This window comes from Budorcas taxicolor, chromosome 25 (genome assembly GCF_023091745.1).
Source record: "Budorcas taxicolor isolate Tak-1 chromosome 25, Takin1.1, whole genome shotgun sequence".
NCBI classification, from domain to species: domain Eukaryota; kingdom Metazoa; phylum Chordata; class Mammalia; order Artiodactyla; family Bovidae; genus Budorcas; species Budorcas taxicolor.
The window spans coordinates 29,897,669-29,922,048 of record NC_068934.1 but is presented as its reverse complement, the minus strand read 5'-3'; the positions used below and the strand labels follow the sequence as shown (position 1 = coordinate 29,922,048).

Sequence of the window (24,380 nt, the reverse complement as noted above, 5' to 3'; positions counted from 1 at the left end):
GGGAGTCGGACATGACTGAGCAACTGGACTGAACTGAAATAGACTGTAGCCCGCCAGGCTTCTGTCCATGGGATTTCCCAGGTGCCATTTCCTCCAGTGGATCTTCCCAACCCAGGGATCAAACCCCTGTCTCTTGTGTCTCCTGCATTCAGGTGGATTCTTTACCATCTGAGCCATAGAGGTTTCATTCCTGCCTTCCTAACAAATGCAGCATTTGTAGTCCTGGAGGAAGTAGCTGCTGGAGGAGGAGCCAGATGAAGGCCTTTTTTCTCCGACTGTAGGTGGGGTGTCTGTACAGAAGGAAGAGTGAGTGGATACTGGACACTGAAGGAGGCAGCCTCATAGGGTTAACACAGATACTGGGTTCAGCCTGCCCCCTGCCCCCTGCCCCCGGCAACTTCCTTCCTGTGTTTCAGCGAGTTTGTTGCATTCATTCCGCATTCAGGTGCCTCTTCCTCTTCTGCTCACTTGATAAGTCCTGGCGCTTACCCACCCTCTACTCAGGGGTTCCACTGTCCCTCCAGGCAGCACAACCGCCCTCTCCTCCCTCCCTCTCCCAACGGATGATCTGGGAGGGCCACCTCCATCTCTTTTTTTTGGCTAGGGTGCTATTTCAAAAGCGACTGCCATTAGGTGAAAAGACAAAGGGACAGAGGACTGCTAAAAGGAAGGAGTTAATCACATTTATTGATCAACAAGCAGGGTAAACAGAAAAGTCAACAGACCTGGGCCAAGCTGCCCCAGGTTGCTTCTGGTCTGGGCTCTGCTGGGCTCTGCAGAGACAGGGAGAAGCAGTCTCTCTGGTTTGGTACCAGGAAGGAGCCAGCCCTGGGTCCTGGTGCTCAGATCCCCTGAGGTGTTCTGTCCTGCTGGGCTACTGGTGAGAGGCATCAGCCTGGGCCATGATCAATCCTGGGGTCCCGGCCCATCGTTCTCCGTCAGCGTGGGCCTGGGCCCATATGGGGCAGGGCGCCCTGGACGAGAGGCGGGTGGAGGAGACCCTGGCTTGGTGCTGGGGAGGCCCAAGCTGTGAGGAGGTATGAGCATGGCCAGGATCAGAGCCCAGGGTGACACAGTGGGTGGTGGGCCCGTGAGGCGCTCCCGAGCTCAGAGGATACAGTGCTCCTGGGCCTTCTCTCCAAAGTAAAAGCGGCCGAAGAGGAAGGGGCTCAGGTTGATGGTCTGAAAGTGGCCCTCCAGCATCATCTCGGCCACAGCCCGCCCCACGGCAGGGGCCTGCTGGAGCCCATGGCCACTAAAGCCCGTCGCAAAGTACATGTTGATGACAAGGGGGTGGGGGCCCACCACACCGTTCTGGTCAAAGGTGTTGTAGTCATAATAGCCAGCCCAGGCACTCCGGACCTGCAGGGGCATGAGACGTGGGGCTCCTGGGAGGGCTGCCCATGCACCCCATCTCACTCCCGGTACCCTCTACCACCTCCGAGCGGGCCCACAGAATGGTCCTCAGCCGTTGTGAAGTGGAGGCCCTTGTTGTGTGGGGCGGCCGGCAGGCTCTGAGAGCAGGCCCAGAGGCTCCAGGGCCATCTGTCTCAGTCCGGTTACCTTTAGAGTCTCAAAGGCTGGTACCCTCTGGGCCAAACGGGGCCACACCTTCTCCTGGAAGAAGTCGTAGTCCACTTCCAGGTTCCCTGGGTCTGGTTCCTCCTCCTGGTAGGGAGAGGTGGGGACAGGGCTGACATTGTCCAGGACACAAGGGCAGATCCAGACGTCACCCACCTCTTTAGTCGGTCCCCTTGGTGGGCAGGGGCTGGGGGGAAAGAGACCCCAGTTCAAAGCCAGAGGGGACTGTGACATCAGTACCCACGTGGGGCCCTCCCAGGAAGCCTGACTCCTGAGTGACACCCGCTCTCCATCTCTTCGCCGGCACCCTGGCCCCACGGAGCTTACCTCTGTGGGGCTACAGCTGCCCAGGTAGTTGTTGCCTAATCCTTCCCGGCGGAAATAGGCTCCACTGGGGTCTGCGACGAGCGGTGCCTCCAGGCCTGGTCCCTGGGGGCAGTGCCACAGGTACACATACCTGCCGTGACCAGCAGCGTGAGAAGTGGCGAGAACAGTGACCCCCCCCCAACCCAGACCCTCGTGTAGCCACCCCCTGCCGAGCCCTGGAGGAGTCACCTTTTCCTCGGCTCCACAGGCAGCTTGGTGCCCTGCATGGTGCCCGGCGGCCCAGTCCCAACACCAGCCAGCTCTGCGATTTGCCCAGACCAGGCCCCCGCTGCATTGACCACTATGGCACACTCCACGGGCTGGAACTCCTGGCTGTGATCCATCTTCACCTGCAGACCCCAGCCTCAGCTTACCCACATTGGAAGTGGGTAGAAGATCAAAAGCACAGGCATGTGTAAAATAGCTAGCGAGTGGGAAGGGACTATCTAACAGAGGGGGCCCAGCTTGGCGTTTTGCGACCATCAGAGGAGTGGGATGGGAGGGGGCAGGCAGGATCAAGAAAGCAGCAGCTGCTAAGTCGCTTCAGTCGTGTCCGACTCTGTGCGACCCCACAGACGGCAGCCCACCAGGCTCCCCCATCCCTGGGATTCTCCAGGCAAGAACACTGGAGTGGGGTTGCCATTTCCTTCCTCAATGCATGAAAGTGAAAAGTGAAAGGGAAGTCACTCAGTCATATCCTACTCTTAGTGACCCCATGGACTGCAGCCTACCAGGCTCCTCCATCCATGGGATTTTCCAGGCAAGAGTACTGGAGTAGGGTGCCATTGCCTTCTCCGCAAGAAAGCAGGGATATATATAATTACAACTGATTCACGTTGTTGTATGGCAGAAACCAACACAACATGGCAAAGCAATTTTCCCTTATAATTAAAAAAATTTAAACAAAATGCATAAACACAAGGACAGTCATGACTTTCCTCACTCTGCACTTTGCTAAGGGAGGTCCCTAGGCTGGGAACTTACATGGACCTCATGAATCCTTTTCAAAGTCACCTGCTCCCCGCTGGCAGTCTCCATGTGGCTGGATGAAGAGATGAAACCTGCAGAAAAAGGGAAGAAGATAAGTCCTTGAGGCCTCAAAGAGGAAGGAAATGGGGCTTCCACTGGTTCCCTAAGGACAGAAAGCTGAAGGCTGGGAGTTGTCCTACAGGCATTGAAGCCAAAAGGGACAGGGCAGCCAGGACGAACTTGGCCACACAGGATAGGATGATGCTGGAACTTCAAGCAGCTCACGAGTCATGGAAAAATCTGCTTAGGAGCTGGAGTTAGGATGCTTAGGACCAGACCCGGGGAGAAGCCCCCACTCCCCTTGCTCAGCCTGTGTGTGCAGGCAAGACCCGGCGTGGGCTGGCCTACCCGCCAGCAGAGGACATAAGCCACAGGCACCGGGCCTCAGACTCACGCGTCACCTCTCCTTGGCAGAAAAGGACCCCCATGGACTGTAACTTTCGCCGAAGCCCCTGGAGCAGACACCAGGGGTCAAACCAACCCTCGTTCTCCAGCCCTGTGAGGAGAAAGAAGATGCGTGAAGGGGGCGTAGGACCCTCCTCTCCTGTTGTTTTCCCCACACCCCTTGACTCTTCGGGGCTCGTAACCTGGGGAATGTCACATCGACCAACTGCACCAGAGCTGGATCCTACGAAAGGGCAGAGAGCTGGCCTGGCCCGGGGCAGGTCCCGCTGGCCAGGAGGGAAGCCTTCCTCCTTGACTTGGCTGCGGGGTGCTGGGACCTCTCACCCTGAGGCACCCCTCAACCTCTGACCCCCTCTCCAAGCAAGGCTCACCGTATGATGCCAAAGCCACTCCCTCTGTGTTGATCCAGGGAAACTTTTTCTGAAGCTGCTCCGGAGACATCAGACAGACTTTGGCCCCTTCCTGCCTGGAGGAATGTGTGGGTCTGCGCATGTATGCTCGGTGAGCGTGTGTATGGGGGCGGGGGAGGAGGGAGAAAAGGGTGGGCCTGGCTCCACAGTCACCTCACCCACGTCACTCTTCCTTGCTGCCTGGCCAAGACTCTTCAGCCTCTGCCCTCCCTTTCCATTCTGACACCCTAGACTCCCTTTGGCCACACCAAGCCCCCTGCCACCCCCTAACTGTTCCCTGTGCTTTCACGACAGGGAGGGTTACTCTGTTCTGCTCAGGGGGCCCTCCCAGTCCACCTTCCAATGCTGCTCACCACACAACTGTTCCCTCTGCGACCCTGATGCCCAAAGGCAGCATCACGGGTGCCCAAAGGTCACACACACGAGCAGTCTGGTTCAGATCAAACCAGACGAGGCAGTCTGGTTCAAATCCTGGCGCCACCACCTACTAGCTCCGGATGCCTCAGGTTCCCCACGTGGGAAATGGGGATGTTCTGAGAACTAAATGAGTTAATATTTGTAATGCATTTAGGACATGACTTGATGTTACTAGTGAAAGTCATAGAACCATCTGGTGAAGATGCCTGCTCTTGGCTGGCTGGTCATGAGACCCCATAGCCTTTGACACGAGCCCCCTGTAAAGCTTACGAGTGCTACTTTCTGGCTATTAGCAAAAACACTTGTGGGTTCGTGGGACTTGGTAGGAGGGATGTGTCCTGGGGAGTTCTCATTGCCTGGAAATTTAGGAACCACTGTGACAGCGACTGTCCATGTCTGGATACAGCACTTAGCACGGGACACCGGAGGTCTGCCCATGTCCATCTTCTTGACAGACTGAGCTCCTAGGGAGCAGGGCCTGTCTCATCAGCTCTATCACCCTGGCCTCTAAAGTGAGTCAGAGGGTGGCTGAGATGCAGCGTGGAGGCCGTGCCAGGCGCCCACCTCTGCATTTTCACATTGCGTTCCATGATCGCAGCCCCTTCCTCAGAAGCCAGAAGGAGGTAACCGGAGGGGTTGAACTGGAGGTCTAGGGGAGGGTCATCGACCACCGCCAGGTACTCCTGTGTGCAAAGAAAAGCTCGTCCAAGAAACTGATTTCAAGAAGGCAGGCAGTGGGACTTCCCTGGTGTCCAAAGGCTAAGACTCTGAGCTCTCAACGCAGGGGGCCCAGGTTCAATCCCTGCTCACAGAACTAGATTCCACATGCCACATCTAGAGATCCCACCAGCTGTAACTAGAGATCCTGCGTGATGCAACAAAGATCAAAGATTCTGCATGCTGCAACTAAGACCCAGTGCAGCCAAATACATAAATATTTTTTTTTTAAAAAAAAGGGGAGAGCGCTTTTCTGGCTTTCTCACCACAACCCTCAGCTCAGTGTCCTGACCCAGAGAAAAGCCCCCTCCAGGCACTGCCACTGGGAAGAAAACTGGCATTTCCAACTCCTAGCGGCCTGTCTCCCCTGCCAGCAGGACTGGCCGCCTCTCTGGGCTAAAGGAGGGGTCGCCAACCCCACTCCCCCAATCTCACATTGATGTTCCGTAGAAATTCGGCCGAAAAGAGGGAGAGCTGGACGTTCTCAGGCAATGAGAACTGCTGGCGAATCCCGCCCACGGAGAGCACGGTGGAGGCCCGGGCATACTGCGGAGACGAGAGAAGGTAAGGTGGGCTCTGTCCAGCGTGAGCAGAATACTGTCGTGAAGGTTGAAAGTCACATGTCCAAAGGTGAAGGGGAGTCCTACCTTCAGGTTTTATAATCTAAGAGGAGCTGAAGTGAACAAACCCAAATGAAGGCAGTGAGGACAATGGTCATTAAAATCCTTATTAGGATAGGTACAGAGCAGAGGGTCAGGCATCAAAAGGCGGGACGCCCTCATACAAAATGTTACAAAATGGTAATGGCCCTGAAGTCCAAGGCTGGAGACTGACATTTCGTTCTACTAACTGGAAAATAGAGGGACATGGCCAATGGAGCAAGACCTGTGACTAGCCAGCAGTGGTAAACAGGAACAATTAAAGCACAAAAACCTCAGAAGCAAGCAATGAGGCCTGCAAGGGGGTTGTAATAATTGCGCTGATCACAGCTTGAATGCAGGCCAGACCTCTGAGATCTCAAAACACACATTGTGAAATTTGCTTTCAAAAGCAAAAACCTTTTTGTCAAAGTCAATAGTTTGAGGAAGAACCTGGGGCTATTTCCCAACAAGGGCCAAAGTCCTGTCCCTTCAGAGATTTCAGCCTTTCTTCTCCTCCCCTGCCCCTGACTCAGAGTTGCCTGACTCTGCCCCACCCCAGACCTCACCGTGTGGTCCCGCTCCACGACCAGCACCTGAATGGCACCTTGCTGCTTCTCCAACCTCTTCAGCCAGTAGGCCACAGACAGTCCAAGCACCCCACCCCCAACAATCACCACATCTGAGCGTTCGGGGGGCAGGTGGCTGGTGTCATACAGTGGGCTCCAAGCCCCGCCAGGGAAGATGGACTGGAACTTCTTCTTGATCTTCGACACCTTTCCATCCCAGTCTGTGGGACGCAGTTATGGTCAGAGAGGGCCATGCATCTCCTTTCCAAGAGGCAGGGTTGGGTGTGTGTGTGTGTCGTGGTCAGAAGATGGGCACAGGAAAAAGAGGCCTAAACTGACACTGAGTTTTTAGTCCTCACAAGGTCAGCTGGCATACAGCAGCATTCCACAGCTTTGCCTCATGGTCTCTGTGCCCGAGTCTCACTTCCTTTGAGTGCATTATACCTAGCACTGCAAGATTCAGCTTCCTAAAATGAACACTCTCTACTTTCTCCCTAGGCCAGGGGACTTACACGTTTCTCTCCTGGGCTTCTGGACCAATAGGTCCTGGCACATCTAGAGCCACAGGGTCCTCAGAAGCATGGACCTCTGAGTGGCACCTTCTCCTGGATATTCATCACCACCAGCAAATCTACACTCACGTCCTGTCTGTTATCAAGCTCTTATGACTTTGCCTCTTAAATCTCTCTCCAATCTGTCCCCTTTTTTTCCCCATCTCTACCACCACTGCCCTGGACCAAACCACAATGATTAAGAGCTCCCATTTCCACTCATTCCCCTCTTGTCCTACCCCCCAATTTCTTTCCTCTATCACAGCTTTGTTGTTGTTCAATAGCTAAGTCATGTCCAACTCTTTGCAACCCTGTGGACTGAAGCACACCAGGCCTCCCCGTCCATCACCAACTCCCACAGCATGCTCAAACTCATGTCCACTGAGTTGGTGATGCTATCCAACCATCTAATCCTGTCGCCCCCTTTGGCTGCTGCCTTCAATCTTTCCCACCATCAGGGTCTTTTCCAATGAGTCTATCATAGCTAGAATGACCTCTTCTGAACATCAATCTATCAAACACTCTCTTGCTTAGAACCTTTCATGGCTTTCCATCACTCTAAGAATAAAGGTTCAAAAGATTTCACATGGCCTGTGAGACACTGCCCGATCTAGCCCTTGTTCACCTTGTCTTCCCAGAACCCTCCAACCTCACCCCTTCATTTCTGCCACAGAGGACCCACACAGGTGTTCTCTCTGCTTTGAAACTCTGTGCCCACTTCTTTGCCCAGTTAACTCCTTGGTTCCTTTAGATCTCAGCTCGGTTATCATTTTCTCAGGAACTCCTGACCTCCCCTAGACTATGCCAAGTAATCCTGTTCTTATCTCGCAGCTCAGTGAACTGTTCTTTTGCAACATGCAGTATACTTGCAACTTTAAACTCATCTGTGATTGCTTCATACTGTGCTTCGTCTACCTTCTCCACCAAATCTCCAGCCTAGCACAGTGCCTGGCACATCCTAAGTGCTCAATAAATACCTCGAATACATGAATCTTTTTGTCTTTCACACCAAGCTCATAAATTTCCAAGTCTTCTGTCACTGTCTCCAGTTCCAAGTTCAAACTCTTCTCAGCATTTGAGTCTTTCCTTGATCTGGGCTTAACCTTACCCATCATTTCATACTACTAACTCAACTGTCTATCCAGATGGCCTTTGCTAATTCCTTGCACGAAAACGATACTTTTTCCTAACCTTTGCTCAGTTCTCCAGAACCTGGAACTCACACTTTCCTTGGGCCAGTAAACATCATCTTTCAAGGCTGATCTCACTTCCCACCTGTTCCATGTATGGCTACTGGCACTACCTACTGGCAGTGAAGGACATCGTCCTAGTTGGCTTCTCTCCAATTTTCAACTGGTCTAGGAAGCCTACCCTCTCCAGCTACACTTCAGACACCTCCAGGACGTGTATCGAATCCTTTCTTTCTCTTCTTTCCTCCTCACGGCCACAGAACAGTATCGTGCGTGCATTAATTTCTGTGCAACCAATAAATCAGCCTGGCTCCAATTCTGGTGGCAAACTCAGGGATAGAATGATCTGGGATATGTCACCTGAGAAGGGCAACTCTGGGATCCATACCCCTGTCCGGCTCTACAAGCTCCGGCAGGCAAGGTTACCCCCTATTCCAAGGGACCCCACTGTCTTCCCAGCGTGGGCCGGGATTCTGAGTCCTGAAGGTCACAAGGCTGGAGACGGGGGACACCCCAGAACCACGATACCCTCCGCTGCCCTCAACTTTACCCAGAGTAGAGCCTCCTCTGTATGTGCCTAGCCCCCGTCCGGAGAGGCACGGGCCCAGGCGGAGCCCCAGCGCCCTCCGAAGCATGGCCCTGCTGTTCCGGGCCGCTAGGAGAGAAGCACCCTACCCGGGTACAGTCCCAGCCTGCAGTCACAGCAACGCGCCGCCAGTCGTTCATTCGAGCACTCCCATTGGCCAGCGACGCCTCCGGGACCCGCCCCTCCGCCCTATAGGCGGTCGGTCCCTCCGGTGACAAGCTGAGAGCCCCGCCCAGGCCCGCCCCCACCCTCCGTTGGCCAGCTGGGCGTCTACGTCAGTCCTGCGCGCCGTGGGCGGAGCCTGGGAGGGTTGCGGGCGGCGCTGAGCGGAAGTGCGGTTGCGCCGGTTTCCGGGGCCGCTGGTGTGACGTGTCCCGCGCTTGGCGCAGCAGGAAGCGGCAGCGATCGAGGCCTGAGTTCCCGGCGCCGGCCCCGGCTCCTTTCCCGCTGCCGCCATGCTCGACTTCTTCACCATTTTTTCCAAAGGCGGGCTTGTTCTCTGGTGCTTTCAGGGCGTGAGCGACTCATGCACCGGGCCCGTTAACGCGTTAATTCGTTCCGTGCTGCTGCAGGTACCGCCCCCGCGGGATCAGAACTCCAGGCTTGTCCCCCTCCCCCCTGACCCGACCCCTAGTCCCCTTTGACTGATCCCGGGCCTCCCTCTCACCCTGTTGGCCCACCTCAAACTGGCCGCTCGCTCGTAGCCGGGACTCCACTTCTTTCTCCCGCTCCTATCAGACCATCCCGCAACTTTGTGATGTCCCCTCCCCCCTCCGCTTTCTGGGACTCTGGCAGGATTCCGTAGTCTATTGAGACCTCCTTTCGTTCCCCACTTTCACTGCCAGCGGCTTGCTTTTCTGTTGTCGCAAAGGCTGGGTGGGATAAAGGATGAAAGAACGTCTTTTAAGAAGTGTAGATAGTGTCCGACTGCCGGTAAACCTGATTGTTTACATGAGGACTCCCTTCTCGCTCGCACATGTCGGTCCCTCCCACCTTTCCCCTCCTCGACCCCAGCTGGGTGTCTACACTTTTCTCCCAGGTGGAATGCTGGAGAGCAGTGTCCCTGAATCTTTTTGCCTTGGGGGACAGGTTTGAGTTTAGGGGAATGTCTGGTTCCTTCCCGAAGGGGCCCAACTCCAGGTGTTTGAGGGAACAGTCTGAACTCTGAGATATACTCTTTTTCCAGGAGAGAGGAGGTAACAACTCCTTCACCCATGAGGCACTCACTCTCAAGTATAAACTGGACAACCAGTTTGAGTTGGTGTTTGTGGTAAGTGAGTGTATTTTAGAGGGGTAACGATTACTTTGACAGGCAGTCCTGATGATTCAGAAAATCCTGATTAATTACACCCAGTGTCTATGATGAAGTAACTGAGAAAACAAGGAGGGTGGAGGGGGAAAGGGAAGCCGCTCTTGGGCCCAGTCAGAGGGCTTGGCTGCTCCTCAGGTCAGGGAAACCGGCCAGGGGGCTGAGCCAGTCCCTGGAGGCCTGGGTCAAGTTGGCTTCCCTCTGTTCTGGACTGGCATGTAAACAGATTGCTGGCTCTGTTCCTTTCCCTGAACAGGTAGGTTTTCAGAAGATCCTAACACTGACATATGTGGACAAGTTGATAGATGACGTTCACCGGCTGTTTCGAGACAAGTACCGCACTGAGATCCAACAGCAGAGTGCCTTAAGTCTATTGAATGGCACTTTCGATTTCCAGAATGACTTTCTGCGGCTCCTTCGGTGAGAGGCCTCCCCTCTGCAAAATCAATTTCTGAGACTTGATGAGTTCCCTTCCTTCCCAAGAGTGGGTAGTACGCTGTGGGTTGAAAGGGGCTCCTGAGCTGGCTTCCCAGTTCTGATTGCCTGCTTGGTGTGAGGGCCCTGCCCCTGGATTTAGACTGTCCACCTTTTCTCTTTGGGCTTCCCTCGTGGCTCAGATAGTGAAGAATACCTGCCATGTGGGAGACCCAGGTTTGATCCCTAGCTTGGGAAGATCCCCTGGAGAAGGAAATGTCAACCCACTCTAGAATTCTTGACTGGAGAATCCCATGGATCGCAAAGAGTCAGACACGACTGAAGTGACTCAGCACAAACTTTTCTCTTTAGTGAAGCAGAGGAGAGCAGTAAGATCCGTGCTCCCACTACCATGAAGAAATTTGAAGATTCTGAAAAGGCCAAGAAACCTGTGAGATCCATGATTGAGACACGGGGTGAAAAGCCTAAGGAAAAAGCCAAGAATAACAAAAAAAACAAGGGGGCCAAGAAGGAAGGTGAGTTTGAACTTGGACATCCAGGGGCATGAGAAGTTAAGGCGGCACTGAAGTGGTTCCCTGTCCTCCCTTCGTCATTGCTTGCCTCCCTGGCCCAGGTGCCCACCACCCTCGTTATCGTCCCCAATCTCAGTGATCCTCCAGGTGTTTCTTCATAGTTTTCTCTGAATGATCTGGGAGACTTTTCCCCATTTGTCTATTTTGTAGGAATTTGGTCTTTTTTTTTTTTTTTTTCAGTGAGTTTTCTCCTTGACAGGTTCTGATGGCCCTCTGGCTACTAGCAAAGCAGCCCCCGCAGAAAAGTCGGGTCTCCCAGTAGGACCTGAGAACGGGGAGGAACTTTCCAAAGAGGAGCAGATCCGCAGGAAGCGGGAAGAGTTCATTCAGAAGCATGGGAGGGGTATGGAGAAGTCCGGGTGAGCAGCCCAGCTTTGCCCTAAGCTTTTGCTATCCAGACACATTGGGGGCAAGGGAGTCCTTGTCTCTGAGGTGGATGCTGCCTCTCCTGCTTCTCCACCATAACCCTCTGTACTGTAACCCTTCACAGCAAGTCCAGTAAGTCAGATGCTCCCAAGGAGAAGGGCAGAAAGGCACCCCGGGTGTGGGCACTGGGAGGCTCTGCTAACAAGGAAGTTCTGGACTACAGCACTCCCACCACCAACGGAGCCCCCGAAGCGGCCCCACCCGAGGACATCAACTTGGTAAGAGGTAGCAGGGGCCCGAGTGAGGGTTACCGGTAATAAGAAGCAGAGGAGGAAGGAGATGAGGGCAGTCCCCTTGATTCCTTGGAGCCAGAGGGTGGGTTACATTTGGAGCTTCTGGAGTCAAAGGGGCAGAGCAGTGTAGGACAGGGTCACTCCAGGCTTCCCTCCCCGCCAGCTCATGGTTTCCTGATCCCTTCTTCCTCTCCCCACACCCTCCAGATTCGAGGGACTGGGCCCGGGAGGCAGCTGCAGGATCTGGACTGCAGCAGCTCAGATGATGAAGGAGCTGCTCAGAATTCCGCCAAACCTAGGTATGGGATTTGGTGGCGGGTGGCGGGTATGGCTCCAGAAGGGATAGGACTTGCTGATGCCTGCTGGCTTTCTGTGCATCTGTGGTTTTCTGTGCCTGCAGTGCTACCAAGGGCACTCTGGGTGGCATGTTTGGGATGCTGAAGGGCCTTGTGGGTTCCAAGAGCTTGACTCGTGAAGACATGGAGTCTGTGCTGGACAAGATGCGTGACCATCTCATTGGTGAGTCAGAACAGGGGAGACTCGTGTTTGAGGGGTAAGGATGGTTGGGGAGAAGGGCTGTAATGGGGGTCGTTCACTCCTGCCGGGGCACTCACCCACGCTTGTCCCCCTCCTTAGCTAAGAACGTGGCAGCAGACATCGCAGTCCAGCTCTGTGAATCCGTGGCCAACAAGTTGGAAGGGAAGGTGATGGGGACGTTCAGCAGTAAGTGTCTCCCCAGACCTGGAAGTGCTTGGGTGGAGGTTACGAAGTCACCACCATTCTTATTACGTGCATGACTTTTGACAAACTATAATCTCTAAATCTCTGTTGTTTTACTTAGACTTCAGGTGTTCATGACATCTAGCTTAAGAGGATTTGAATCAATTACCTGTCAGGTGCTTAGGGCTGTCAGATACGGTGTGGATTCCTGGGCAGGATCCTAGTTCCCTTTAGCTCAGCAAGATGCCAGGTGTTCGGAGCACCTGACTTGGGCTTCATGGGTATACTTCCCTGCCCCACCCCCAGCGGTGACTTCCACGGTCAAGCAAGCTCTGCAGGAGTCCTTGGTGCAGATTCTACAGCCGCAGCGCCGCGTAGACATGCTGCGGGACATCATGGATGCCCAGCGTCATCAGCGCCCTTACGTGGTCACTTTCTGTGGTGTGAACGGTGTGGGGAAGTCTACCAACCTTGCCAAGGTGGGTGCCGTTCCCCAGCCTGAGTCTGACATTGTTTCTGCTACTTTTTCCTTCTCTGCCGCTCTGGGGCTGGCTGACAGTTCTGCCTCTTTCGCAGATCTCCTTCTGGCTGTTAGAGAATGGCTTCAGTGTCCTCATCGCTGCCTGCGACACGTTTCGTGCCGGGGCTGTGGAACAGCTGCGTACGCACACCCGGCGCCTGAGCGCCCTGCACCCCCCCGAGAATCATGGCGGCCGCACCATGGTGCAGTTGTTTGAGAAGGGCTATGGCAAGGATGCTGCCGGCATTGCCATGGAGGCCATTGCCTTTGGTACAGTGCACAGGAAGCGCGGAGCTTATATGGGCCCCTTTGCTCCGGGGGTTCTCTTGGCACTTGAGGACCAGGGTTACCCTACCACCAACTTTCTGCTCAGTAGCAGCTCAGAATTAGTGATATGCCATGCCATGCTGCACTTTGGGGTAACATGTGTAGTTGCAGGCAAACCTCACAGATTCGTTTTGTTACCTCAATATTTGGTCACCTTTATCCTCCTGCTAGGGCCTCCCAGGTGTGGCTCAGTGGTAAAGAATCTGCCTGCCAATGCAGGAGACATAAGAGATGCAGATTCCGGCCCTGAGTCGGGAAGATCCCCTGCAGGAGGAAATGCAACCCACTCCAATATTCTTGCCTGGGAAGTTCACGGACAGAGGATCCTGGTGGGCTACAGTCCACTGAGGTGCAAAGGGTCAGGCACACCGAGTGCACACACACACACCTGCCTGCTCTCCTTTCCCTAAATATGCTTAATGACAGAGTGTGGAAATTGTTTCTTACATCACCTTGTAACTTGATTCAGAACCTAAGAAAATAAACAGGCAGACTTTTAATAGGGCCAGTTTAGGACCTGTTGAGAGGAAGCTGGAAATGAGTTTAACAGTCCAGGAGTTTTGAGTTGACCACTTTTTTCTTTCAAGCACGTAACCAAGGCTTTGATGTGGTGCTGGTGGACACAGCTGGCCGCATGCAAGACAACGCTCCCCTGATGACTGCCCTGGCCAAGCTCATCACTGTCAACACACCCGACCTGGTGCTGTTTGTGGGGGAGGCCTTAGTAGGCAACGAGGCTGTGGACCAGCTGGTGAGGGCTTGGGCCTGGTTCTCTTCCCAACCTCAGCTCTGGCCAGTTAGGTATGTTATATTCATATCATATTTCTCCTTTCAGGTCAAGTTCAACAGAGCCTTGGCTGACCATTCTCTGGCCCAGACACCTCGGCTCATTGATGGCATTGTCCTTACCAAATTTGATACCATTGATGACAAGGTAAACGTGGACAATACAGGGCAAAGTGGGACCAGGAGGGGGAATGGCTGTCCTTCACAGGGGAGCAGAGGCTCTAAGGGCACATGGGTTCTGGAGCCTCCTGTTGCTGAGGGAGTGGAAAGGCAGGGTCCAGAGATGACTGGGTATCCTGTCTCTGCTTCAGGTGGGAGCTGCGATTTCTATGACCTACATCACAAGCAAACCCATCGTCTTCGTGGGCACTGGCCAGACCTACTGTGACCTACGCAGTCTAAACGCCAAGGCTGTGGTGGCTGCCCTCATGAAGGCTTAATGTGGCTCTTGCCTGATAACCAAATCACCGCTTCCCCCAAAGTCCCTATCCCTGTATCAAGAATGTGCTTTAGAGTATGTGAGCAACTTGTCTTCAGTGTAGTTCAAAGGCAGAGTGAGGGGGGCTCCGGGGCCTGCAGCCCCTCCTAACCCCACTCTCTGTTCAGCCCAGCCTCCATCTGCAAGGAGGGCCTAATCATGTTACAGTCACTGCCCACTACCCATCCCTGCCCCACCCCCATGCTCTTCCCCCTTCCTAATCCAGCATCCCTCACTCTGCCTACAGACTCGGTCTCATTACAGCTTTGACCAACGGTTAGTAGATCCAACACCAGAGCTCTGCTAGTTAGTGTGGTCACGGGGACGTCCGAGCATTGTCCCCCGCTCCATTAGAGAAGAGGCTTGAGAGCCTGCTCTGGGTCTCGATGGCCCCTCTCCATAGGATACACAGCGTTCAGGTCTGCAGGGCCAGGATAACACCCCCACACTGTGGCAGTGTATGGCCTCTTCTTAATTGCTGCTAATTCAATGATCCCTTCCCCTTTTCCCCAAAGCCTCAGCGAGGCCAGAGTGATGCGTTACAGATGAGTGAGAGGGGTCCCCGCCTCCCACAGAAGTAACAGGAGCTGCGCTGCAGTGTTGCATTGGGCTTCTCAGCCTCCAAGACCTCCTCCCACTTCCAGAATCCACATGTAACTTTGCATGTTCCCCTTCCCGGGAGAAAACCAACTGTCAGAAGGGGTACATGTTGCCCCCTCCGCCTTCTGCTCCCGAGCGGATCCTGGCTCCTCATCCTCCTCTACAGTGCCTGGTAGACAAGTGCTATGTTGAAGAATACAGACCTTGTTAAGACTTGTCCTGTAGCTTGGTATTACCGATGTGCTATTAGTGCAATAAGGTGAAGGCTGTCTGCCCAGAGAAATACATAATTTATATGAGAAAATAAATTTCATAAGTAAATTGCCTTTTAGGTCTTGGAGTCATTTGACAAAGGATTCAAAACTAAAATCCCACAGCACACTAACTAGAGTTTCTAGGGTACATGGCACAAAGAGAAACGGGGATTGACAATGTTGAGGAATCAGGTGAAAATCTGCGCTTGTCCTGAGAATGAGATCACCTTCCCCACAGGGTGCAAGAATAGAACTTTTAAAATTTAAATTCGGCCTGTACCTTTGCAGGTCAGGAGTTTTCTAAAGTGACTCAAAGTAGAGCTGGGGCCCTGGGAAGTAAATGAAGAAGCTTTTAATATTACAGCTCAATTATGTAAAATACTGTACACTGTAAAAGGCCTAGAAAACTAGAGCTTCAAGTCATATTTTAAAAAAGCCATTAAGCTTAATTGAAAAACCAAGTATAGAGTACAAAACTGCCACAAGGGCCACAGCGAACCCGTGGCGTCGGGAGCCCAAGTCCTCTGCAGCCACGGTTGGTGGAAACGTCCTGTTGACCTGCTGTGTGGAGACAGCCTGTTCAGCCTGAGGTGGGGTGGGGGCTCCATTTGGGCCCCTTGTCACTTGGGTATTGAACTGGAACAGGCTGCAGAGGAACGAGCGGGCATGAAGGGTTAAGTTGGACATCTCCGCTAACCCCCAGCTTTCAGCCTCTGGTATTGGTACTTCCTAGGAGCTGCTTCGGGTTCTTGTAAGTTCACTTGTGAAACACTCCACGGTAGGCCCTGACAGCTTGATCTAATGGTGGCGGTTCCTCTAGCCCTCTCAGGTACTACGGTCTGCAGAGAGAAAAAAGATGGTAAGTGAAGTTTCACAGCTCAGGTTTATCCACCTTAAGCTGCAGAAACTGAAGTCAAGCTTAACCCTTCAGAGGACAAGACACCAAATACTAGGAAACCTGTGAACGGACTTGGTAGGAGAGCCAAGTCATTCTTCTCCAAGGTCTTAACTGAGCTCTGGGAAAACGTTTTCTGCTGATAAATGGTAGAACAGGAAACAGAATACCTCTTATTTCACTGTGTGCTGTAGACGAGCCATTCAGCTGGCCTTCTCTCACGATCCCTGCTGAACAGAACACACATAAGTATCAGACAATATGACCGAACAGCTAAAACTCAGCAACAGGAAAGCAACCAACTAAAGGGAGGTGAAAGCATGTGGTCTGACCGAGGATGGAATTATTCCTAACACACAGCTAGGCAGGGGCATAACCAGGTTCATCTTCACACTGTTGTACTAGATGACAGGGAAGCACTGAGGGCCCTGAGTGCACTAACACTCCTTGTGCAAAAACAAGTGTGTCCCTAACTAGTCCAGAAGGCCATGTTTAGGTAAAACTACTCCAGCCGGGGAGGACAGGAAGCAGCATGCAAGGGGGCAAATTCAACCAAGCAGAAGAGGGACTAGTAGCTGAGCTAACCCCCCAGAACGGGCTTAGAGCCTTGCTGTCTGATATAGTGCCACTGGCCACACGTGCTGTTTAGTTCTAAATTAAAACCTGTGCTCCTCGGGGACTTCCCTGGAGGTCCAGTGGTTAGGATTCTGCACTTCCACTGCGGGGGGTGGGTTCGATCTCTGGCTGGAGAACTGAGATTCCGCAAGCGGCATGGTGTGGCCAAAAAGGAAAAAAGTCTGTTCCTCAGTCACACTTAACTACACTTCAAAACTCAATGGCCGCGTGTGGCTTGTGGTTACAGTACTGGACAGAGATGATAGAATACTTCAGGCAGCGCAGAAAATTTCTGCTGGACAGCACTGGAATAATGTGTGTAGGAAGAAGCTTAAAACTGAATACACGGGAGAAAAGGACAGACAGAAACACGGACAGCTGGAGTGGAAATAAGCAAGAGCGCTCAAACACACAAATTGGGACTCCCCTCTTGGAAAACACTAGAGCAGTATTTATCAGCCATAAAATGTTACCTCTGACCTAGTAATTATACTGAGAATCCAGCCTATGGAAATTACTGGCAAAAGGAAAAACTCCAGGGATGAAGATGTGTTCACTGCAACAGTGCTTACAGTAGAAAAAAACCTAGATATTGCCTAATACAGGGGAATAATTAGGTAACTGTGACAGTGGGTTATAACACAGTCTTTTACTGGCTATGAAGACTGCAGCCATGTGGGGAGATGTATGATATATATCACTGAATTTAAAAAGTACCAGGACTGTATATAGATTTTGTTTACAACCATGAGGAAATGCACAAGGAAAACTCAACTGAAATATACCAAAGTAACTGCTTTTGTGATAGTAGTGAATTATAAAAGAATTACCTTCTTTTCCCCATTACTTGATTTTCCTGAAATAAATGTACTTGCAGCCTACAGAATCTTTCAACCTAAGTAATTTTCACTATGCAAAAGTTTGGACACAGCACAGTGCCCGGTACAAAGCAAGAGCTCAGGTTTATAAAACAAAGGCAGTGAAAGACCTCTGACCTCTCATTGGTATTTATCTATAGACTCAAAAAGTAACTGTGGATGGAAGGTAAATTTGACTTGAAGTGCTTTTAACCTAAAACTGCTCTGCTAGATTTCAGATCACAAACTTCAGCTGACCATTCTAATTAAAGCCCCTGGCCACACAGAAAATCCTTGATGTTTAACAATTCACAATACCCTAATGAGTGGTACGGAGAAGGCAATGGCAACCCACTCCAGTACTCTTGCCTGCAAAATCCCATGGATGGAGGACCCTGGTGAGCTGCAGTCCATGAGGTCACTAGGAGTCGGACACGACTGAGCGACTTCACTTTCACTTTACACTTTCATGCACTGGAGAAGGAAATGGCGACCCACTCCAGTGTTCTTGCCTTGAGAATCCCAGGGACGGGGGAGCCTGGTGGGCTCCCGTCTATGGGGTCACACAGAGTTGGACACGACAGAAGCAGCTTAGCAGCAGCAGCAGCAACAATGAGTGATAACTTCATGGGGAGTCGCTCTGCTGGGGAGTCGCTCTGCTAGGAATCCCAGGCAGCTAAGGACAATCTGTGCGGCTTCACAATACTTCTGATGACTTTTGTCAATAAAAGACTTAGTGTAGGAAGAGCTGTCCGGTGGGATTTTGTTCTCTTCCACGTTAGCATCTTCCTTGGCTAGAAGATCTCCAGAACACAGATCAAAAGAACAACGTATGTACTCCTTGCCCAGTGGAAAAGCCTACTGAGAGTCCCACCTATGGGCAAACAGTAGAAGAATCTGGAATATCGAAGGACAGCAAAAAACATCACCAAGAAAGATTGGCAAACTGCTTTCACAAAAAAGATAAATTGGAAAACTTCCTTTTTTAAGGGTTTTTAAAAGTCTTCGGTGAAAAGGATAGACTTAGTTTTCAAAATGTTTAGTTATGGTGATGCCTTTTACAAATCTTGTTCCATCAAAACAGAGCCATGGATAATCACAGTTTGTGGAATGTCTCATCACAGGAGAATCCCATTGCATAGGACAAGTTCTCTCTATATTAAACTACCCATCCTTTAAGAGGCCACTACTGCAAGGAGATCCAGCCAGTCCATTTGAAGGAGATCAGCCCTGGGATTTCTTTGGAAGGAATGATGCTAAAGCTGAAGCTCCAGTACTTTGGCCACCTCATGCGAAGAGTTGACTCACTGGAAAAGGCTCTGATGCTGGGAGGGATTGGGGGCAGGAGGAGAAGGGGACCACAGAGGATGAGATGGCTGGATGGCATCACTGACTCGATGGACCTGAGTCTGAGTGAACTCCGGGAGCTGGTGATGGACAGGGAGGCCTGGCGTGCTGCGATTCATGGGGTCGCAAAGAGTTGGACATGACTGAGCGACTGAACTGAACTGAAGATGCATTCAGATTGACCATGAAAATGCATATTAGCAAATAACTTTTCAAGAACATACTCTACATAACAGCAGCAAAGTTTCTTTGGAACTGTGTGCTGAGTCAGAATGGGCATACCTTGGGGCCCGGCTTTATTCAAACTAAGGTTTTAAAAAGCATTCTCCGATTTAGCGATACCAAAAAGTTTTGCATTTGGTACGCTGTTTGGCAGCTTGCCTGGAGCCATTAATAAATGGAAACTTTTAACTGCATTTGGCTTTCTGGTTAGAATTGAGAGGTAAAATGTCAAGTGAATGATACTCCTAACTTGACTGTAATGCCACCACAACAGTTTCCACATAACATTTTTGCAGCGTTTTTTCTGTTTATAAAGACAAAGCATAATCGTAAAAAATGGGATTTTCATATTTCATAACATAGGAAAAAATATTTTTTAAAAAAACATTAACTCCTACTGCATAGAGATAATCACAGTTAATTTTCTAAGCATCATGCCAGGCATTTCTCTATGTTATTGTTTAGTCGCTCAGTCACGTCCAACTGTTTGCAACCCCATGGACTGTAGCCCACCAGGTGCCTCTGTCCATGGGATCTCCCAGGCAAGAATACTGGAGTGGGTTGCCATTTCCTCCTACAAAGGATCTTCCCGACCCAAGGGTCGAACCAGCATCTTCTGCATTGGCAGGTGGTTTTTTTTTTTTTTTTTTGCAGGTGGATTCTTTACGGCACCAGAGAAGCCATAAAGCACACCAAACAAAAACAGAAAGCATCTACAATCTTGTATGCCAGGGAAGTAAAGAAGTGAAGTGAAGTTGCTCAGTCGTATCCGACTCTTTGCAACCCCATGGACTGGAGCCTACTACGCTCCTCTGTCCATGGGATTTTCCAGGCAAGAGTACTGGAGTGGGTTGCCATTTCCTTCTCCAGAGGATCTTCCTGACCCAGGGATCGAACCCAGGTCTTCCACACTGTAGGCAGACGCTTTACCATCTGTATGCCAGGGACTGGGATATAAAAATGCATTTTACAACCTGCATTTTATTTTTTCCACTCAGAATATTATCTCTGACATTATTTTGGGCAGTAAAAGCATTTTTTATTTTATGGCTTCATATGTATTTAATATTTAATCAATTAATAAAGGGTGTATTTATAGAAACACCTATTTTCTGGAACATTTTAGGTTGCTTCCAATTTTTGCCATTTATCTACAACCCTGATTACATCCCCACACCTATATCTTTGTGCAACGTGTCGTATAATTGTATAAGTGCCCAGTGATCTCCTTTAGGAGAAATTTCTAAGATAGATTTTATCAAAAGGGATTTCTGGGTCAAAAGTTTTAAAATTTTGAACATATTCCAAATTTACCCTTCAGAAAAGTTGTACTAACTTTACCTTCCCACCAAAGTTACACAAATATATTTTTTTTCCTCACAGCCTTAGCCAAAAGGGAGTTACCATTCTCCCCTATTTTTCAAATCTAAATTCTTTCTTTTATAAAATTTATTATTTTTTGGGGGGGAGAAATATCAATAACCTCAGATATACAGATGACACCACCCTTATGGCAGAAAGTGAAGAAGAACTAAAGAGCCTCTTGATGAAAGTGAAAGAGGAGAGTGAAAAAGTTGGCTTAAGCTCAACATTCAGAAAACTAAGATCATGGCATCTGGTCCCATCACTTCATGGCAAATAGATGGGGCAAGAGTAGAAACAGTGGCTGACTATTTTTTTGGGCTCCAAAATCACTGCAGATGGTAACTGCAGCCATGAAATTAAAAGATGCTTACTCCTTGGAAGGAAAATTATGACCAACCTAGACAGCATATTACAAAGCAGAGACATTACTTTGTCAACAAAGGTCCATCTAGTCAAGGCTATGGTTTTTCCAGTAGTCATGTATGGATGTGAGAGTTGGACTATAAAGAAAGCTGAGTGCCGAAGAATTAATGCTTTTGAACTGTGGTGTTGGAGAAGACTCTTGGGAGTCCCTTGGACTGCAAGGAGATCCAACCAGTCCATCCTACAGGAAATCAGTCCTGGGTGTTCATTGGAAGGACTGATGTTGAAGCTGAAACTCCAATACTTTGGCCACCTGATGCAAAGAGCTGACTCATTTGAAAAGACCCTGATGTTGGAAAAGATGGAAGGCAGGAGGAGAAGGGGATGAGATGGTTGGATGGCATCACCAACTCAATGGACATGGGTTTGGGTAAACTCCGGGAGTTGGTGATGGACAGGGAGGCCTGGCGTGCTGCAGTCCATGGGATCGCAGAGTCGGACATGACTGAGCGACAGAACTGAACTGCCCTGGGTCTTTGTTGCAGTGCACGGGCTCCAGGCTTAGTTGCCCCTCGGCATGTGGGATCTTAGTTCTCCGACCAGGCATCGAACCCACATCCCCTGCACTGGAAGGTGCATTCTCAACCACTGGACTACCAGAGAAGTCCCTGAAATCTACATTTCAACCACATTTCACCGATTAGTCTAATCTGAAAACTAACCATGATCTCCCTTCATCATCTGGTTAGGATTATATTCTGCATCTTGGTGATGACCTGACCCACCACACACACGTAACAGGCTGAAGAACAGCTGCCCTCCAACCCCTCTTAGTCTCCAAACGCAACTTACCTGACCTTCCTCTCGTGGAGATCTCACATGTCAGTCGTTTGAAATATTCTGGAAGGTCAGCATAGTCATTTCCATAGGAGATGACCTTAATCCCTTTGTCCAGCATGTTTTCTCGAAGCTTCTTGAATTCATCCACATCTCCTCTCCGAACTAGCATGAAATGTTCTAAGTCAGATTTATGCTTGATGGCCTCCAGAAAAAGGGCCTGGAAAGTGGTGTCATCCACAGTCCAGCCACAGCCCAGGAAGAGGAAAGACTTGTTCTCATAGAGCTTCTGAATCTCTCTCTGGCAGGGAGAGAAGCAACATGTAAATCGCACTGTGAAGACAGGTCCGAAACGGAAGAATCAACGGGGCCGCAGCTACTCATCGAGCAGACTGTGGTGACCAGTGGACCGGGATCGAGAGCCAGAGGACAGACCCTCCCATGAAGGAGTACGACCTTCTCACTGTCTACTGCTGCAACTTGATGACTCTTCTCAAACTGTGTCTTTACCTGGCATTCTCCTGCAGGGTCTCTATTCAGGGTCTCACGGGTCTACATCATAGCTTATTTTTTAGATCTGTGTGCCCAGAGGCCGTTAAGGCAATCAGTAGTCTTCAATGTATTTTACTATTTCCGTTTCCTTGACCATATCTGCTTTTTCTGCTTTACAGACTGGGCCATGAATAAGCAGAGAATCCCATCACCAGAGCTGCTCAAAGAAAGCCTGACCCTCAGAACACTAATGAACATGTGTATACACTTTTAAGACATTTTTTAAAGATTGGTTTGATATGGACCATTTTTAAAGTCTTTTATTGAATTTGTTACAACATTGTTTCGTTTTATGTTTTGGTGTTTTGGCCGCAAGGCATGTGGGATTTTAGATCCTCGACCAGGGGTCCAACCCGAGCCCCTGCATTGGATGGCCAAGGCCTAACCACTGAACTGCCAGGGAAGTCCCTGTGTGTATACATTTATACATACATGTATGTACACATATATCACACACACTACATGTGTCTAAAGTATTAGAAATGATTTTGCTTAAGGGATCACTCAGTGTCAGTTAAAGATAGAAGCTGTAACAGATGTCAGGGAAAGAACGGGTGACAAAAAGTCCCCTTGTGCTTTAAAAAACATCACATTTTCTTGGTCTTTTTTCACAAAGCTTCCACTTTATTACCCTATTCAAATTAAAAAAAATTTTTTTTCCAGTGATCAATAAGTGAGTAAGTATGATGAGTCAATACAAAGCCACCACCATTTATATAAAAACTCTTTACTCTAGTAGTAACTGGTCAGTGAAAAACTGCACAAATTAGTCTTGGCATACAGAGAGGGTTACTAATACCATGTATGTGTGTCTGTGAGTGCTCAGTTGCTCAACTGTGCCAGACTCTGTGAAGCCAGCCAGGCTCCTCTGTCCATGGGATTTCCCAGGCAAGAATTACTGGAGTGAGTTGCCATTTTCTTCTCCAGGGGATTTTCCCGACCCAGGGACTGAACCCGTGTCTCCTGTGCTCCTTGCACTGGCAGGCAGATTCTTTCCCACTGTGTCACCTGGGGAGATAATACCATGTATAGCAAATGACGAATACAAATATATATTCTTTGTATGTGAAGATGCTGCCAGTTAACAGTGCCAACTGCTGGCTGTCAATCAAGAACAAAGTAAAACCAAAAGGCCTAACACCTGAAGAGATGTCTGACATTTCCCAAGGTGGCACACACGTCCACAAGCTAAGAAGCACAGAAAAGAATGCTTGGCCTTCCAATGTTAACTGGTGAAGAGAAACTGTTAACCCTGGAAGCTCAGTGGTGTGTTCAGAAGGCTCCTAGGAAGACTTCCCCAAGAGCAGCTAGGCCAGCACCACTTACCATAACTTCAGTATTCCTGAGCACGTTCTGGTAACCAGCTGGGTGAAGGACAATGCCACTCGGGTTGGTGTAGACCCCATGGATGTGTAAGACGCTCAGCTTCCGCTTCTCCTGAGCCCACTCAAGGACCTGCACAACATAAACACAGCTTAACCAGGAGGGCAGGGCTGAGCACCTGCTTCAAGGTCCCAATGGGCAAGACAGTCTTCTGAGGACCAGGCTTCTGACACAACTCTCCAGCTTCATGATATCACAGGGCAAGAATGTGGCCACTCGATGTGGCCTTCGTACTTCAGGCATGATTGTTAGGAATGACGGCAAGTCTGGTTATTTCTCTTGCAAAGAAAGAATCAAAAGTCAGAATTTGTCATCATCTGCAGAAATCATACGGGCTCTCTCCACTGGTGATACGCAGGACAGCCACGGATGGCCCTTTCAGTACGGATCCCCAAGACGTCAAGCCTTGTAACGACTCCCTGGTCTAGTCCCCTTTCACATTTACTCCAGGCTCGGCCATATGGCTGGCTTTAGAAAACGGGGCATAAGCAAACAGAAGAAACTTGGAAAACGTTGGCACAATGCGCCTTCTTTCTCTTTTGCTGCTTTTGGAACCCAGCTACCATGTGAAGTAGTCTGACGGCCCAGCCAACAGCCCGTACCAACAGACACACAAGCAATGTTATCTCACACCACCCAGTCTGGCCACGAGAGGACCACAGTCACATGGGTAGCCTGCAAAACCAGCAGAATGGCCCAGTGGAGCCCATTAGCCCAGCTCAGGTGTCAACTTCACCATTGTCATGGGCAAATAAAGTGTTGTTTTAAACCACAAAGTTTTCAGGGTGATTTCTTGTGCGGCAATTGATAAGTAGTAAAAGAATC

General features: G+C 50.5%; 3 protein-coding genes across 6 annotated transcripts in view; 1 reads left to right on the top strand and 2 right to left on the bottom strand.

Annotated features, from left to right (window-relative positions):
* Window positions 1-675: 675 nt before the first annotated feature.
* On the bottom strand, window positions 676-8,563 carry FOXRED1 (FAD dependent oxidoreductase domain containing 1). 2 transcript variants are annotated; one of them, XM_052661914.1, is made up of 11 exons: window positions 8,424-8,563; window positions 6,133-6,353; window positions 5,361-5,471; window positions 4,773-4,891; window positions 3,753-3,847; window positions 3,371-3,472; window positions 2,932-3,008; window positions 2,137-2,297; window positions 1,909-2,038; window positions 1,564-1,668; window positions 676-1,362 (listed from the first exon to the last, which is right to left on the bottom strand). In XM_052661914.1, exons 1-11 carry the CDS (start codon window positions 8,506-8,508, stop codon window positions 1,108-1,110), a joined length of 1,461 nt encoding a protein of 486 aa, XP_052517874.1. In that variant the 5' UTR covers window positions 8,509-8,563; the 3' UTR covers window positions 676-1,107. The 2 variants fall into 2 exon arrangements, with proteins under 2 accessions (XP_052517874.1, XP_052517875.1); XM_052661915.1 differs by having other exon boundaries at window positions 6,160-6,353.
* Window positions 8,564-8,817: 254 nt separating this feature from the next.
* SRPRA (SRP receptor subunit alpha) lies at window positions 8,818-15,191 on the top strand. Its single transcript, XM_052661662.1, has 14 exons — window positions 8,818-9,031; window positions 9,646-9,729; window positions 10,025-10,188; window positions 10,555-10,718; window positions 10,975-11,134; window positions 11,266-11,419; window positions 11,642-11,733; window positions 11,835-11,953; window positions 12,071-12,157; window positions 12,461-12,633; window positions 12,731-12,944; window positions 13,589-13,752; window positions 13,837-13,935; window positions 14,099-15,191. The coding sequence occupies exons 1-14, from the start codon at window positions 8,915-8,917 to the stop codon at window positions 14,225-14,227; spliced, it is 1,920 nt and encodes a 639-aa protein (XP_052517622.1). The 5' UTR covers window positions 8,818-8,914; the 3' UTR covers window positions 14,228-15,191.
* A 42-nt stretch (window positions 15,192-15,233) lies between these two features.
* FAM118B (family with sequence similarity 118 member B) overlaps window positions 15,234-24,380 on the bottom strand; it is a 48,464-nt gene continuing 39,317 nt past the window's right edge. For 2 of the 3 annotated variants that reach the window (XM_052661663.1, XM_052661664.1), the window contains exons 5-8: window positions 23,499-23,627; window positions 21,636-21,921; window positions 16,185-16,244; window positions 15,234-15,958 (exon numbers count right to left, since the gene is read on the bottom strand). In XM_052661663.1, the coding sequence (XP_052517623.1) occupies window positions 15,945-15,958; window positions 16,185-16,244; window positions 21,636-21,921; window positions 23,499-23,627 (489 nt within the window). In that variant the 3' untranslated portion in view covers window positions 15,234-15,944. The remainder of the gene's footprint in view (window positions 15,959-16,184; window positions 16,245-21,635; window positions 21,922-23,498; window positions 23,628-24,380) is intronic. The other variant, XM_052661665.1, reaches the window with a different exon arrangement.

Bases quoted from the DNA above. Each gene is read 5' to 3' on its own strand.
- FOXRED1 (XM_052661914.1), bottom strand. From the start codon at position 8,508: ATGCTTCGGAGGGCGCTGGGGCTCCGCCTGGGCCCGTGCCTCTCCGGA. The intron at 3,009-3,370 runs GTGAGTCTGAGG...CTTTTTCTGCAG, and splicing joins CTGCCAAGGAGAGGTGACGC to GTTTCATCTCTTCATCCAGC. The intron at 2,298-2,931 runs GTAAGTTCCCAG...TGGGGTCTGCAG, and splicing joins AAAGGATTCATGAGGTCCAT to GTGAAGATGGATCACAGCCA.
- SRPRA (XM_052661662.1), top strand. From the start codon at position 8,915: ATGCTCGACTTCTTCACCATTTTTTCCAAAGGCGGGCTTGTTCTCTGG. The intron at 10,189-10,554 runs GTGAGAGGCCTC...TTTTCTCTTTAG, and splicing joins GACTTTCTGCGGCTCCTTCG to TGAAGCAGAGGAGAGCAGTA. The intron at 12,945-13,588 runs GTACAGTGCACA...TTTTCTTTCAAG, and splicing joins CATGGAGGCCATTGCCTTTG to CACGTAACCAAGGCTTTGAT.